The 17,055-nt window shown below is 43.6% G+C and overlaps 1 protein-coding gene across 1 annotated transcript in view; it reads left to right on the top strand.

The window, feature by feature from the left end:
- LOC310987927 (protein NLRC3-like) overlaps positions 1 to 9,102 on the top strand; it is a gene marked incomplete at both ends in the record, with an annotated part of 313,828 nt that extends 304,726 nt beyond the window's left edge. Inside the window, 3 exons of the mRNA XM_083974396.1 lie at positions 8,568 to 8,741; positions 8,833 to 9,006; positions 9,099 to 9,102. Coding sequence (XP_083830522.1) covers positions 8,568 to 8,741; positions 8,833 to 9,006; positions 9,099 to 9,102 — 352 coding nt within the window. The remainder of the gene's footprint in view (positions 1 to 8,567; positions 8,742 to 8,832; positions 9,007 to 9,098) is intronic.
- Between the last annotated feature and the right edge of the window lie 7,953 nt (positions 9,103 to 17,055).

Here is a 17,055-nt window from a genome sequence, read left to right as displayed (position 1 = left end):
TTTTTGTTGTTTTTTTGTCCTGCACCTGCCCACTGTCTTGGATGTGCGCCCTAACCCTTGCTCAGTGGTAGAAATAAACAGAAGTAAAAACACCAGTCTCATCACATCATTATGAGAGTCAGCAGTTTCAGCAGTTTAACTGTAACTGAAATGGGAAACAAAACTGCCATAAAACACAAAAGAAGGAGAAGAACCAGCTGTTGTGTCGCAGTTTATTTTCTCATGTGAAGGTAAGGTGAACAGTTTGAATGTTTTCCTCGTTAACACCTGTTGTTACCTGAGTTCTCTGCCACTTCTTGTTGTTTTGTTGTGTTATTATAATGTTACTGAGTCAGAGCTGTAACTGTAAAGTCTGGACCGACAGAACCTGTTGTTGGTAGAAGAGCAGAAGCAGAGTTGTTTGATGGTCAGAAGTTGAACAGTGGTTATTTGTGTGCAGCTGGAGGCAGCTTTACCGCCTGAATCAGCCTGTGGAGGAGGCGGAGATGAGCCGCTGCTCTCCCGCTGTCTGAGCCACTGATCGCGGCCTGAGCTCGTCCGGACAGCCGCTGGAGAACAGCTGTGACTTTGTCTGTGGTGAGTGGTCTGTCATTAGATTTACACTACAGGACTGATGTGGACTCAGTGTGGCGGGCTGAGCGGCTCACAGGGTTTTTAATATGATGTTCAGAAAGACAGTGAACACCACAGAGGCTCCTGCTTCAACAACTACTACAGTCTATTGATCAGTACTGTTACTGCCTATCAATGATCAATTCTGAACACATCATGTTGTTATCAGGGTTTTCCTAAGACTTGACTGATTATTGATTTTCCAGTGTTGATCAATGTTCAGCATCAGGTTCTTCACTGTCTACAGTGCAGTACAGTTGTGAGGTAGGCTACTTGTACTTTCCTTGAGTATTTCCTCTCTTGTGCTACTTCCTGTTACTGCAGATCAACGAAGAAACCACAGCATGTTTGTCCTGTGACTCTGTAGGTTACATCAGGTCACTGACTTTTAGAACTGCAAGAGTTTTAAATTTTTCAAGCAGAAATTTTCAGTTTTCAGCCTCAAACACTTAAGATTTGCTTGTTTTCTTTGACTGTAAACTGAATATTTTTGTCTCTTTGATTGTTGCTGTGACAAAATGCGACATTTGAAGACGTGGCCTCAGACTGAGAGGAACTTGAACACATCATTTGTCTGTGTTTTCTGACATTTGATGGAGTAGACGAATGGATTGATAGAGACAATAAGTGAAAAGTCTTTTTCTCTCTTTGAATTTCCATTGAGTGAAATGACTGAATGTTGTGATAGTGGAGCTGTGAGGTGAAATAAGTTGAGGCCCAGTTGTTGTGTGTGTAACAATCAGCTGTAGCTTGTTTGATCCAGTGGTTTTCTACAGGGACGCTGTCCACACAGAGACTGTGTCACATCAACTCAGTGGATCTCAGTCCTTGTGTGTGTCAGTGGATGGAAACAGTCGTCCATGGATCATGTTGCTGGGCTGCTCTTCACTTCACTGCAGCTTCATGACGCCATCTAGTGGACTGATAGTAGAAGTACAGCAGCTGATGGCAGCTTCCTCTTCCTCACTGCTGTGTGACTGCATTCAGCTGACACTGATATGAAGCAGAGAAGAAGAGCCAATCAGTGGAGGAGCAGCTGGAGACATGATGAACATGTGAGCTGCTGTGCACATGGATGATGTGTGTTTCCTCTGCAGGTGAAGCTACAAAGTGTGTGTGAGCTGATGTGGATGTGACCTCAGCAGCATGGATCAGTGTGAGGACGGAGAGGAGGGAGCCCCTCCCTCTAAAACCACTCTGTGTGGGGGACATCAGGGCCAGACCAGAGGTCAAAGGTCAGAATTAAAACTGTCAGACTTTTCTCTCTAAAAGTCAGTTGTTGTGTTTATTAAAAGATTGAAGATATTTTTTTCATCAGTTTTTCTCCAACCTGCACATTTATCAGTTGTGTTGTTGTTTCAGGATCCAGCAGCAGAGACCAGAGTCTCCTGAACCCAGCTGTCTGTCTTTAAAGAGCGACCGGTCAATAGGACGGTTCATTGAATTTAAAGGAGGGCGAGGATCAGCTGATCAGATGTAAGCTGTAACTGACAGTCAGATTCAGGTTATTGTAGAAATGAACCAGTTTGTACGACGTGTTGTTGGACCAGGTCTGAAACCAAAGTGTCTCTGTTGTGAACGTCCTCAGGGGATATATAAAGTCCATCTTGTATTATCTCTCTGTACTGATGTTCACTTGACACTGATTCCTCCACAGAGTGGACCAGGAGAGCTCAGAGGTTCCCAGTGGTCAGTCTGCCCAGCAGCATCAAACACACCTGGACTCCATGTTTATGGTGAGTACATGTCCAACAGCTGCTGTTACATCTGTTGTGTTCACCATCATCTCCATGCTGCACTTTGACACCAGTGGATTGTCAGTCTGTCATGTTTTAGTTTGATGCCGTCACTCATAGAGTTTCTGTTCCAGCTGCTGGAGGAGAACATGGTGACTTTTGTGAAGAACGAGCTGAAGAAGATCCACAAGCTTCTGAGTCCAGATTACCCAGAATGCTCAGGGAGTCAGAGGGAGGATGAGGAGGTGGTGGATGGTGAGGATGAAGAGCAGAGGAGCATCAGAGAGGCGTTAGTGAAGATCACAGTGAAGCTCCTGAGGAGCAGGAAGCAGGAGGAGCTGGCTGAGCGTCTGCAGAGCAGTAAGAGGATTTCTGTAAAGATTCAACATGATGGACAAATGAGGCGTTCACTGACCTCAACACATGGAGGGAAACATGTTCATATAGTCGTTATTTAGAGGAATTATCATGTTATATTTTCTTATTGGTCTGATTTCTTGTGTTTTCATTCAGAACATTTTGCTGCAGTTTGTCGTCGTAAACTCAAATCTGACTTGAAGAAGAAGTTCCAGTGTGTGTTTGAGGGGATCTCTAAAGCAGGAAACCAAACCCTTCTGAACCAGATCTACACAGAGCTCTACATCACTGAGGGAGGGGCTGGAGGGGTCAATGATGAACATGAGGTCAGACAGATTGAAACAGGTTCAAGAAAACCAGACAGACCAGAAACAACCATCAGACAAGTAGACATCTTTAAAGCCCCACCTGGAAGAGACCGACCAATCAGAACAGTGATGACAAAGGGAGTGGCTGGCATTGGGAAAACAGTCTTAACACAGAAGTTCACTCTGGACTGGGCTGAAGACAAAACCAACCAGGACATACACTTCACATTTCCCTTCACCTTCAGAGAGCTGAATGTGCTGAAAGAGAAAAAGTTCAGCTTGGTGGAACTTGTTCATCACTTCTTCTCTGAAGCCAAAGAAGCAGGAATCTGCAGCTTTGATCAGTTCCAGGTCGTCTTCATCTTTGACGGTCTGGACGAGTGTCGACTTCCTCTGGACTTCCACAACACTGAGATCCTGACTGATGTGACAGAGTCCACCTCAGTCAACGTGCTGCTGACCAACCTCATCACGGGGAAACTGCTTCCCTCTGCTCGTCTCTGGATAACCACACGACCTGCAGCAGCCAATCAGATCCCTCCTGAGTGTGTTGACATGGTGACAGAGGTCAGAGGGTTCACTGACCCACAGAAGGAGGAGTACTTCAGGAAGAGGTTCAGAGATGAGGAGCAGTCCAGAGAGATCATCTCCCACATCAAGACATCACGAAGCCTCCACATCATGTGCCACATCCCAGTCTTCTGCTGGATCACTGCTACAGTTCTGGAGGAGCTGTTGAAGACCAGAAGGAGAGGAGAGCTGCCCAAGACCCTGACTGAGATGTACATCCACTTCCTGGTGGTTTATCTAAAACTGAAGAAGGTCAAGTATGATGGAGGAGCTGAGACAGATCCACACTGGAGTCCAGAGAGCAGGAAGATGATTGAGTCTCTGGTAAAACTGGCTTTTGAGCAGCTGCAGAAAGGAAACCAGGGGCCGGATTCACCAATATGTTCTTAAGAAAGATCTTAAGAAATTTCTTAAGAAGAAAATTAAGAAGTTCCTAAGAAAGTTCTTAAGTGCAATTCCTCAATATTTTCTTAAGAACTGTCTTAAGAACAGCCATATCTTACGAATTTCTTATTTTTCCTACTTAAGAACTTCTTAAAGTAGGTCACTGCGTTGCATTGCACGCGCCAACAAACAACATATATATATAGTTTTTGTCTTTAACCGTCAGTCACTCACTACGTTCACAATGGAGAAGGACAAAAAGAGATGCAGAAACTTTTCAAGGCAGGAGCTGGAGGTCATGGTGGATGAAATATATTCGCGAAAAAAACTACTGCTGGGGAAAATGAATAATATGGGGATAACAGCTGAAAATAAGACGAGAGGGTGGGCCAAAGTGGCTGAAGTTGTGTCAGCGGTCGGTGGGACCCGGAGAGACGGCCCTAGCGTTAAGAAGAAGTGGGCAGACTTTAAGTCTGAGGTGAAGAAGAAGGGAGCGGAGCGGAGACGCCTACTAAACAAGACCGGCGGCGTGGACAGCATTAATCTCGACAGCCTGGAGGAGAAAGTACTTGACATAATTGGCGAGACAGCAGTCGAGGGAGTCCACGGAGGCGTCGACACCGGAGAGTCACCGCCACCGGCAGCGACAGCAGGTAGGCTAACCGTTAACCGTTAACCGTTATCTAGCTTAATGCTACATTAGCGTAATATCCCGATCAATAACGAGCTGATGGCTCTGCTTTAAAATATGTAGCTTTATTTTGTCAAACGTTACACTGTTTAGCGCATCAGGGGAACACAGTTATAGCTACCTGTTGGTTAATGTGCCACTTAACAGTTACGTTAACAAGCCTAGAGGCTGACGGCTCTTTTACAAAATACTGTACGTTATGTAGCGCTGCGAGTTTATTCAATGTTACATTGTTTCAAGCGTAGCATTCTCCATTCATTGCAGGCCCTGTCATCTCTGTGTACACCGTACCAGCGGACTCCACCCCCAACACAAGCACCGACTCCGATGTAGTATTTACTGTGGCTGACGGTGGAGGAGGAGACAGTGCTGAAGGATCACAGGTAGGCTATGTTCGCTTGAAAACAACACACTGAACAGTAACGTTAGCCTACAGTTGGCATTAAGCTGTGAACAGGGTTCCTATGCAAGTATGGAAAAATATTAGTTTCACAAGTTACTCTCTCTCTCTCTCTGTGTGTGTGTGTGTGTGTGTGTGTGTGTGTGTGTGTGTGTGTAAAGGATGAAATGTGTAGGAACCCTGACTGTATGGAAATAACATATCTTATAATATTAACTTAATTATCTTTGTTGTTTGTGCTTGTTTTTAAAGACTACAGAGGATCCTACAGAGGATAACTTCCTGTCGCAGATACTGCCTGATGCCCTATTTTTCCAGCCACCTCCAGCAAGGACCAAGAATGACACAGCCGAGATGGTCATGCTGCAGCGAAAATTACTTACAGAGGTTACAGCTATGAGGAGGATCCAGGAGGAGATTCTACATATAAAAAAGTTAAAATTAAAAATAGCTCAAGAGAAAATGGAAATGAAAAAGAAAGACAGAAATGAAGCAAATTGAATAAGTATTTTTCCTGTAGTTGCTGTTTTATTGAATAAATATGTATTTGATCATTTAATAATGTCTGAATTTATATTCTTAGAAACATTACTAGCTACTCAGTAACTGCACCTTTTTTTAAGTGCAAATGAATCAAAGGAGGTATTTACATAAATTGTGATTTTGCTTTAATTTGCTTGGGTGAACCTCCTTCTAATGAGGTCATTCCTAGCTTGGATGCCAGTCTCGCATGGGACAGGGTGGTCATGTCCATCTTCCTCAGGGTGGTCGTCAGGGATGTTGGGTACTGGCAGGCGATACATCTGGCAGATGTTGTGTAGTATGAAGACTGAGGTGATGATCTTGCAGGCTTTTTCAGGTGTGTACTGCAGCACTCCTCCAGAACGGTCAATGCACCTGAAGCGGGACTTCACTACACCAATGCATCGTTCCACAATATTGCGGGTCTTTGTTTGTGCACTTGTGTAGCGCCTCTCTGCCGGTGTTCCTGGGTGAAGGAGTGGTGTCATCAGCCAGGGTCGAAGGGCATAGCCACTGTCACCTGTGTCAGAGACCATCATTACTTTATTAGGAAGCTTATGTAGATGTGGCAATATAAATATGTGTTTAATATTCTTATGGCTTGCTTACCTAACAACCATCCATCTGGCATTTCTCCATCACTGAATTTTATGCCTATTCCCGAATTCATCAGGATGAAGGAATCATGGGTTTGTCCTGGCCACCTAGCTACAAGGTCAGTGACACGCAGTGTTGCATCACAGATGACTTGCACATTAATGGAATGAAAGTTTTTTCTGTTGACATAGATGTCCTCCTCATCCTTAGGTGCCTATTTCAAAAATATATTTTAAAAAACTTTGAACGGTTTGTTATTGAAAAAAATACAGAAGGGAGCTTTAAAGGTGTTTTCAGTTATATTGTTTGTTCATATGAGTGCTTAATAGCTCTCTATTTCAACAACAGTTACTAATATAGAGTGATTGAGCAGTATCTTTAATTTTTCCAAATTCTCCATTATTTAATACAGTTGTAAATTGTAAGAGAAATGCCCATGCGGGTGACTGGTGACAAATGCAAAACAATCTCTCTTGCAATGTACCCAAACACCTGAAAACATCTTTAAAATAAGGTACTGTAAACTTACTTTGATAGCAATATGGGTCCCGTCAACTAGTCCTAACACATTAGGAAATCCTGCAATCTCAAAGAGCTGCTGCTTGGTTTGGATACATTCTGCTGCTGTTGCCGGAAACTTAATGAACTGTCTTGCTCTTGTACTTAGTGCATTTGACACATCCCTCACTATACGGCTGACAGAGGATTGACTCACTCCTACAGTGCCCCCTAACACCATCTGAAAAGTTCCAGATGCAAAAAATCTCAAGGCAACCATTACTTGAAGTACTACAGGAAGTGGTGATGATCTCCTTGTACTCCTTTGCAGCTCATCTTTTAAAATAGTTGCAAGCTGCAAGATTGCCCTTCTAGGAAGCCTATACTGCCTCAGTAAAACATGATCTGGCAGTCTGAGAGGATCCATTCTGTCCCTTATCAGTCTTGGTGGGTTTTCTTCCCTAACTGCTACCCAAAGTGCTTCCATCTATAAAACAAATGTGGGAAAACTGAGGGCAATAACAACTTATGTAAAGGAAATAAGATGACTCATTAAAAGTATACAGTAGCACTTAACAATAGTGTACACAACTTTCAGTAATTCAACATGCTAACTAACTGACAAAACAGTTAACTAACATGCTAACTAACTGACAAAACAGTTAACTAACAGTTAACTAACATGCTAACTAACAGTTAACAGGCTCTTTGTGTAATTAATTACAAATTACATTTACTTAAACTATGACCTACTAGTCTAAACTTTGTTGAAAAGGTGATATTAGAGGCTTACCTATTCACCGTAGGAATTTTAAGACAGGTCAAGGTTGTCTTAAAGTTAAGAAAAAAGTAAAGAACAAATTTGAGAACTTTGATTTCAAGAATACCATTTGTTCTTAAGTTTTTTCTTAAGAAGAAACTTAAGAACAAAGTTGAGAAAATACTTAAGAACTTTTTTGGAGAATATGACTTCTTCTCTTTTTTCTTCTTAAGACAGAAGTTAAGAAAAGAATGACACTTAAGAAGATTTTTTTTCTTAAGAACGTTTTGTGAATCCGGCCCCTGATCTTCTATGAATCAGACCTGACAGAGTGTGGCATCGATATCAGAGCAGCCTCAGTGTACTCAGGAGTGTTCACACAGATCTTTAAAGAGGAGAGAGGCCTGTACCAGGACAAGGTGTTCTGCTTCGTCCATCTGAGTGTTCAGGAGTTTCTGGCTGCTCTTCATGTCCATCTGACCTTCATCAACTCTGGACTCAACCTGATGTCACAGCAACAAACAACATCTCAGTGGTTTCAAATATTTAGAGACACATCTACACCTTTCTACCAGAGCGCTGTGGACGAGGCCTTACAGAGTCCAAATGGACACCTGGACTTGTTCCTCCGCTTCCTCCTGGGTCTTTCACTGGAGACCAATCAGACTCTCCTACAAGGTCTGATGACTCAGACAGGAAATGACTCACGGTCCAATCAGAAAACAGTCCAGTACATCAAGAAGAAGATCGAAGAGACTCCCTCTGCAGAGAAAAGCATCAACCTGTTCCACTGTCTGAATGAACTGAATGATCGTTCTCTAGTGGAGGAGATCCAACAGTCCCTGAGATCAGGACGTCTCTCTGCAGATAAACTGTCTCCTGCTCAATGGTCGGCTCTGGGCTTCATCTTACTGTCATCAGAAGAAGATCTGGATGAGTTTGACCTGAAGAAATACTCTGCTTCAGAGAAGGCTCTTCTGAGGCTGCTGCCAGTGGTCAAAGCCTCCAACAAAGCTCTGTAAGTGTAGAGATAGTTGGATTTATTCATCATTATATAATGACAGGTCTGTGTTTTCAACAGGACATAAAATAAATTCCTTTCTTCTTTAATTCCTCATGATCATCTCTTCAGACTGAGCGGCTGTAACCTCTCAGAGAGAAGCTGTGAAGCTCTGTCTTCAGTCCTCAGCTCCCAGTCCTCTAGTCTGAGACACCTGGACCTGAGTAACAACAACCTGCAGGACTCAGGAGTGAAGCTGCTGTCTGGTGGACTGGAGAGTCCACACTGTAGACTGGAGACTCTCAGGTGAGGATCCATCCAGCTGTTTATCTGATGACACTTGAACACACCTCCAGGTGTTGACAGTGGTTTCCTGTGTGTTGTTGTGTGTGTTCAGTCTGTCAGGATGTCTGGTCACAGAGGAAGGCTGTGCTTCTCTGGCCTCAGCTCTGAGCTCCAACCCCTCACATCTGAGAGAGCTGGACCTGAGCTCCAATCATCCAGGAGCCTCAGGAGTGAAGCTGTTGTCTGCTGGACTGGAGGATCCAGACTGGAGACTGGACTCTCTCAGGTATGGAGAGGCTGCTGCAGCCACACACACTGTCTGATAGAGGAGGAGGAGCTGGAACATTTGATCACACCTGGTATTAACATCTGTCTCAGGTGATTGATGCATTGATAACATAGTCGGGGAGCCACAGCCTCAAAAGCTCAAGGAAATGGGTTGAACCTGACATCGTCCGTTATACTTTTTATTTGTATTTTTTCTGTTAACTTTGACACTAAGGAACAATAATTGAGGGGTCTGCTCTGCCGGAAATATCGCGAAAAAAAATTGTGGCCATTTCACTGTATGCACCCTTTATTTTTCGACAGGAAATTGTAAAAAATGATTTTTTTCTTCAAATCCTCAGTGGGCTGGGTAGGCTGTCAATGAATGCATTTCAGATACACAGAACACATGTGGTGACAACATCCACTGAAAAAATAACTCTTAAAACACATTTCTACATGATTTTGTATCAATTTTATGGAAAAAAATTAGGCGTTTTCTCACTTTTTCCCAATATTTTCATCTTTACTTCATTGGCAATCAACTATGGGTCCAGGTTATGACATCAGTCAATGTGTCACCATTTTCAGCAAACAGTATACTCATTCCAGTGAAAAAATTATAAAAATCGAACCAAAATCATTGGTTCTATGATAATTTCACTACTAGCTGGCGATCAACAGGCTCAGAGCCTCAATAGAATTTTAGGCTAGGCCTACTCTCGAAATTCCAAAAGACATACTGGATGTTTAGCATCATGGTACACTCACAAACATGAGCTTAGTATTTGAATGAGTTTGAAACAACCAACAGTTACCAGTGTTTCTAGTTTAGCTGTTAGTTGAAATTCAACTCCCGTGGGAAACCCCCTAAAAAAAGTAGTTGGGGTACCTGTAACCAGACTTTCAAAAATTCCGAAATTTTTAATTTGGCCTTAAAGCAGAAGTAAGTGGTCCGGTCGTTTTCGCTAATGCTGCGTTCCAGGCAGGCTTTTGAAATCGTAAATTACAGCTTCAAGTCAAAACTTACGACTTTGTAGCGTTTCAGGCAACCCACTCGTGTTTTTCCGACCTGTTTTACCGGTGAAAGTCACTATAACGGCCACTCGTAACTTCCGACCGGTGAACTCGTACCAGATCGAACTGGTACCACTTCACGGTCGGTAAAATACGAGTTTCCTTGAATGCACCATAACAGTCCTCGTCGCTATGTCACCACATTCACGGCGTTCCTTGGCTGCACACACAGCCCTGCATGCTGTTCTCTCTCCTCATTGGATAAAAACTGTAGGATACGATAAATGTCTCGGCTCAGAGCAGAGCAGAGGGACTGAGAGACCCGTGTTTCAGACCAAACACTCTATGTAAGTGATTGCTGTCGGAAGATATAACTATTTAAGACTTATATTAACACAAATATATCACTTACTTCTGCTTTAAGTAACTTGTGAGGGGTCAAACTAGGGGTTTTTCACGATTCTGAGTTGATTGCAAGCATTAGCTTTTCATCCAAAACACTCCTTGGTGTAAAAAAAAAAACAGCCACACCCACTTTTCCTGTTCATCGGAAAGGAACAACCCCCTCCCCCCACCAATAGAATGTATTAGAAGTTATTCCTTAGCATAACACAGGTTGTCTTTAATGTCACATATACTCAATATAATATAACTTACATTCTACCCCTTTTTCTTGGTAGGACCCTCCAGGATTTTACAATGTTTTAATTGCAACTTGCTCCCGATCCATTTAATAAATTACATTTAGCCTTTGTAATTTTTTAAGAAATTTTACGACATTGCAAAATCCTGGAGGGTCTGTATAATGTTCTACAAAGAAAAAAGGGTAGAATATAAATATTATATTGAGTATTTAGTAGTGATATGTGACAGACAACCTGTGTCATGCTAAGGAATAACTTTTAATATCAATCGGAATCGTGAAAAACTCCTAATACTAAGCTCATGTTTGCGAGTGTACCATGATGCTAACACATGTGTTCTGTGTATCTGAAATGCATTCATTGACAGCCTACCCAGCCCACTGAGGATTTGAAGAAAAAAATAATTTTTTACAATTTCCTATCGAAAAATAAAGGGTGCATACAGTGAAATGGCCACAATTTTTTTTCGCGCTATTTCCGGCAGAGCAGACCCCTCAATTATTGTTCCTTAGTGTCAAAGTTAACAGAAAAAACACAAATAAAAGGTATAACGGATGATGTCAGGTTCAACCCATTTTTGAGCCTGTGGCTCCCCGACTAACATCAGATCTGATCACTCAGACCATATCCAGAGGTGGTGTAGGCCACAGTGAAGCTCCGCCCACTCCACTGACGTCCTCTGTCTCAGTCTGACTCGTCCCAACACAGTTTATACTGAAGCCAAAATCTCTGAGTGTTTCAAACATGAGCTGTGCAGTTTCCATCAGTCATAGTGATGAACTACTGGGATCAGGAGTTTCTCCTCATGACTTCAGTGTCTCGTCATCATGACTCACTTTGTCATATTCAGGAGAAGAGATCTCAATGATGAAACCAGATGTTGGCAGCTGTGCTCTGAGTCTCTCAAGATGTTTTGATCAGACTTTATTTCAGAGTTGATGAGGAAACATTTCAGCTGCTGCTGGTTTAAAGTTATGGTTGGTAATCATGTTCAGAAACACTTTGGGCCCTAGTTTGCTGGCTCAGCGCAGGTGGCGCAAGGTAACGCAGCTGGTCTAATGCAAGTTTCGACCAGCGCAGCCTAGTGCAAAGTCAGATTGGCAGATTGGCAGATCGCACTGTGCTGAGATAGGCGTGGCCGCGCAGCAGAGGGAGGCGTCACAGATTCAGCTTGGTGCAGTGGAAGTTTTGTGCGAAAATGTCCCGCCGAGGTTGCGCTGAAAGCTCGCCACCTCCAACCAGGTCTACTCTCAGCGCAGGGCGGAGCGCAGCAGGTGCAGTGGAAGTTTGGCTGACTGACCTGCAGTGCACACACGTCACCAAGACCTCACAGGCAGATCTCCACAGTTCCAGGCACATTTCAATGCAATAAATATCCACAATAACCACTATTTAATGCAACTAACGGAATCAACACGTGAATTTATATCTATATAGATTGTCCCGTCACATCTGACGTCAGATCAAAGCAGAGATCAAAGGCTGTCGGCGCGTAAAGGAAACTCCACCTGAATTAACACAGCAGGGACGAACTGGCACTGAAAAGCAGCTGCAGATGTCCCAAGCAGGACTGAGGGTGGATGACTGCATGTCGCTGCCGTGTTGAGATACGCACTGTGCTGTTGTGATGATCGCTTTATTTATTTATTTACTTATTAATTCATTAGCGCGAGCGACCGCATCACGCAGCCGTAATGAAAAACAAAACACAAATCATCATCTCTCTTAGTCCACCACAACAGCCTCGGTATCAGACAGTCAGTATATAGCCTACTACAGTATACTCAGCATCTCTATCACAGAAAAAAAAGAAAAAAAGAGACGGGCAGACAGAGAGAGAGAGAGAGCGTCCTTTATGCTGATTTCATCCCGCATGGTGTTTGTTTATGTTGTGATTAGTGTAGCCTACACCTCTCATCTTGCTTACACAGGGTTTGAATAAATATGAGTTTCTTTATTAGTTGTTGTTTTTTACTCTAAACAGCCGTTCTCAGTGTATCAGATCAAACCTGATTAAGGATATTAGTAAACTCATTATTGGTCACTCTGAGCTCGGACCTCCGGACCAAAACAGCTGTTTCCTCCTGGGAGAGGTTCGGCCTCTTGCGTCACTGTCTCCTCCGTCCATGTCAAAGTATAAAATGACAAACTTGCAGTGTGCATCACCCGCGGCACAGTTAAAGGTGAGGAGAGGAGCTCATTTGATTGGTGAAGATCCGAATCGGCTGTGTTAATCCCACTTCTCCTCCTCCTGTCTCCCTCCCGCCCTCTCTCCTCCCCCTTTGCCGTTTGCGCCGGTAGGAGGGACGAGGGGCGTGTTTGCGCTGGCGTAAGTCTGACTGCGCGGCCCAGCAAACTTGCAAAATGGACCTGGACACGCCTAGTTGGCGTGGCGAAGCTGAGCTTAGACTTCGCCCGGTCTAGGAAACTAGGGCCCTTTTTGTTATACTGGGTGAAATGGTCCTTCCATCCTGAGAGTAGTCGATACATTGTATGTACATACATGTAGGGATGGGCATTTTGAATAATTTTCTAACCGAGTAACCTAACCTGGTGTTACTCGGGTAACCGATTACTGTAATAAAAAATAAAATGACGTCTGACGGACAGAGCGCAGCCGGTGCATAAATGCGCTCTGTCCGTCAGACAGTCCACATCACTGACACACAGCGTCGTCAGACTAAATATCAGGTGGATAATAAGAGTAGAGACTGGAGTTCAAGATGCACATATGCCCCATATGTGCATCTTAAACTCCAGTCTCTACTCTTATTATCCACCTGATATTTAGTCTGACGACGCTGTGTCAGTCGGGGAATAAATGTGTTGCATGCGCGCTGAGCGGCTGCCTCGGAGGAGAAAACCTTTTTTTCTTTCTTTTTTTTTTTATCATTAGCGGTGCTTATTTATTAGTCCAGACTGCATTTTGGTGCCTTCGGTCCTCTCTGCCTCGCATCGTCTCAGGAAATAACTGGGAAGGTTTCAGAATGTTTGTAAACTGAAAGCAGCATATTTTCTAACAGACTTGATGTTCCTGTCGTCTACCTCCCGACGGTTTACGCCGAGGGAACCACCACAGATTATTGTAAAAGGTTTGAAAGTCCGAGGCTCTATCCAAAAACACTTTAACACAGCAGAAAATCACGTTGCTTGATCCGAAACTGTTTAACACTACAAAAAGCTGAACCATGGCATGATAATGTAGTTTTATCTGACACTAGACTGCGCTCTAACGTGCCGTTTTTTTAATCCTAGGTTAACCGGATAATAAATTCATAACCGAGTAGCAGATTGCCTACTCGGGTACCCGGGTACTCGGGTAACTGTGCACATCCCTACATACATGTATTCAGAAAAGGGAACAAAAACAATCAGACCTCTGTGGCAGCTGCAGGATAGACAAAACTCTGACCAATCCATGCTTTTCGCTCCGAAAAGGAAAACCGATCAGATGCCTTCATGTCTGGTTCTGCCTACGCCCAATCAAGCTGCCGTTTCTCCCTCTCTCCCTCCTCTCGCATGTGCGATCACAGTCTTCACCCAGGTCTGCAGAAAGGTGAAGGCGTGGCTTCAGAGAGAAGTCTGAGGAAAGGGGCTGGGACTTTTGACTTTGTATTTTCAAAATGTGGCCCACTAGAACTGTTTTTCCAGAATCTCCAACCCTCTCTGTCTGTTCAGATATTGATGATCAATAATCAGCTCAGTCTCTCTGAGATCCTGATCTTGTTCTGATGAGATCTGTTGTTGTGTTGAGGAGACAGTAAATCACAAATGTGACATCCAGATGTCATCACTGTCCAGAGGCCTGGAGCTGTCAATCAGAAGAGAGTGAGTGTAGTGAACAGTGTAATAATCAGTGTTTGTGGCTGAATGTGTGTGTGATCAAACAACTGTTTTCAGACTGTGTGTGTGCTGCTCAAACACGTCTGACTCCAGATCAGATGAAGACACAAAGTGGCTCCTTAATGAAAGTCTCCAGCAGCTGGAGCTTCACTTCCTGTCTGAGTCCATGTGCTCTGAGCTGAGCCTGGTTCTCTCTGCTCTACAGTTTCTCTGCTTCCTCTGGACTCTGACTTCAAGTCCAGTAAAAATGTGTGGACAGGTTTGATGGAGCTCAGGACTGGTCCTGAGGACGGCTGCTTTGTTCCACATGATGTGACTGATCTCAGTGAGTCAGTGTGTTGCAGCTGATCTGTGTGAAGAGCAGAGAAGAACAGAGTCATTGATCATGAGATCCTGATCCGTCCTGTCACTGTGATCAGATGGTTTCTATTAGAGCTCCTTCATCCACTCACTGCTGCTGTGGCTCCTGTGGAAACCTGCTCACAGCCTCATTCTTCAGCTTCCTGGGGAGTTTTCTTCAAACAAACACAAGTTGTGTTCACACTCAGTGTTTCTCACTAAACTCACTGTTTCACTGAGCTCTAACATACATAACATCACTAGATCAAGACTCCAGCTCCTTCTTCTCTGTGCTCAGTGTTCATCCATACATACCAGCCTCCATGTGAACACAGTGATAAAACAGTGTGTGTGTGAGAGCCATGTAATGTCCATGTGTGCATGCTGACAGAGAACGTGCTGCTCTGACCCCCCTCCTCCTTTCAGGGTGGAGCCTGCTGGAGTCACATTCGTTCTGAGGAAGTGTTAGTGTGTTTTTACTCTGAGCAGCACATTCAACCATCTTCACACTGTCACATCACTGACGTCATGAGTCTTCATCAAACAGTCAATAACTGATCACATGATCAATAACTGCAGCTGTGTCTTGTTCTCTCCATCAGATTCCTGTCGACTCACAATCGACACAAACACAGTGCACACAAAGATCAAACTGTCTGACAGCAACAGGAAGGCGACACGTGTGGAGGAGGATCAGTCATATCCTGATCATCCAGACAGATTTGACCACTGGCCTCAGCTGCTGTGTTCAACTGGTCTGACTGGTATGTTGATATATCAGTGAGTTACAGAGGAATCAGCAGGAAAGGACACAGTAGAGACTGTTGGTTTGGATGGAACGATCAGTCCTGGAGTCTGGACTGCTTTAATGGTCGTTACTTCGTCTGGCACAATGGCAGACAGACAGACATCACCTCCTCCTCCTCCTCCTCCTCCTCCTCCTCCTCCTCCTCCTCCTCCTCCTCCTCCTCCTCTGTCTCTAACAGAGTAGCAGTGTATGTGGACTGTCCTGCTGGCTCTCTGTCCTTCTACAGAGTCTCCTGTGACTCACTGATCCACCTCTACACCTTCAACACCACCTTCACTCAACCTCTGTATCCTGGGTTTACACTCTGGTCGTCTGGTTCCTCAGTGTCTCTGTGTTGAGTGAATCAGAGTCTCCTCCTGTCACAGAAACCTTCTCACTGTTGAACAGACAGTTCAGTCTCTACATGTCTGTCTCTGTCTCTCACTTACGTTGTCACATTCATGGATTAAATCAGTGGATTTTTTAAACTCTTCTCAATGATTCTTGTAAACTTCTTCCTCTTCCTTTAAAGATGGAAGCGTCGATTATTACAGGACAAAAACCACGGTGACTTTTACTCAGCTGCTGATGAAGGACGAGGTCTAATATCACCAAGCTAAAAGTCTCTGAGCCGCCAGCGTCACTGAGGAGAAAAACACATTTTAAACAAATTCACTGTTCATGTTCAACTTTACAGGCTGTTTGTGAGCTGGTCACAGGTAAACAGACACAACAAGAAACACAACTGGAAACAAACATAATGTTGTAGAGACGCTGAATATAATGAATTACATGTGATTTATTTTTCTTTGTGGTTTTACTGAATTAAATGAAACAATTTGAATCAGTTTTATGTGTAATGGACATTTCCTGCTGATGTAGAGCAGCACAAAAACCATCAGCTACTAATCCTACCAGCTAATGATTTTTTCTGTTACCATGACGCTGAGTTCATGACGTTTGTAGATTTAAATTTATCTTCACTTTGAGACTGATTGTTTTTTATTATATATTTCTATAATTATTACCTAACTGCTGTTTCTTGGAAAATGGAGCCAATTAACACTCAGGACTTCATTTTCGTTTATTAGTGATCATTGATTGGTTCATGGATTGTTTGGGATTTGATTGGCCGTGCACATTCCTGTTCGACTACACTACATGGTTGTATGGTTTCAAGCTGACACAATAAAATATAAAATAAACTTGAACTCATGTTGAAGACCATGTTTTTTATTTGGCAAGTCTGACTGTAGCAGGTGACAGCAGGTACGAGTTGTTTTGGCTGCTGGGCGGAGTGATTTCAAAAGCACAAGTAGTTCCAAGTATTTGCTTCATGTGTCGTAATGTTACATAATTATCAGTCAGGATCAACAGACAAGGAGGCCAACGAGGGCCGGCCTACACAGGCACCTTATCCCCCAAGGTGGGGGGGGGG

The sequence above is a fragment of the Trachurus trachurus genome, assembly GCF_905171665.1.
Source record: "Trachurus trachurus genome assembly, chromosome: 6".
Taxonomy (NCBI): Eukaryota; Metazoa; Chordata; class Actinopteri; order Carangiformes; family Carangidae; genus Trachurus; species Trachurus trachurus.
This window is presented reverse-complemented; position numbering and strand designations above follow the sequence as displayed.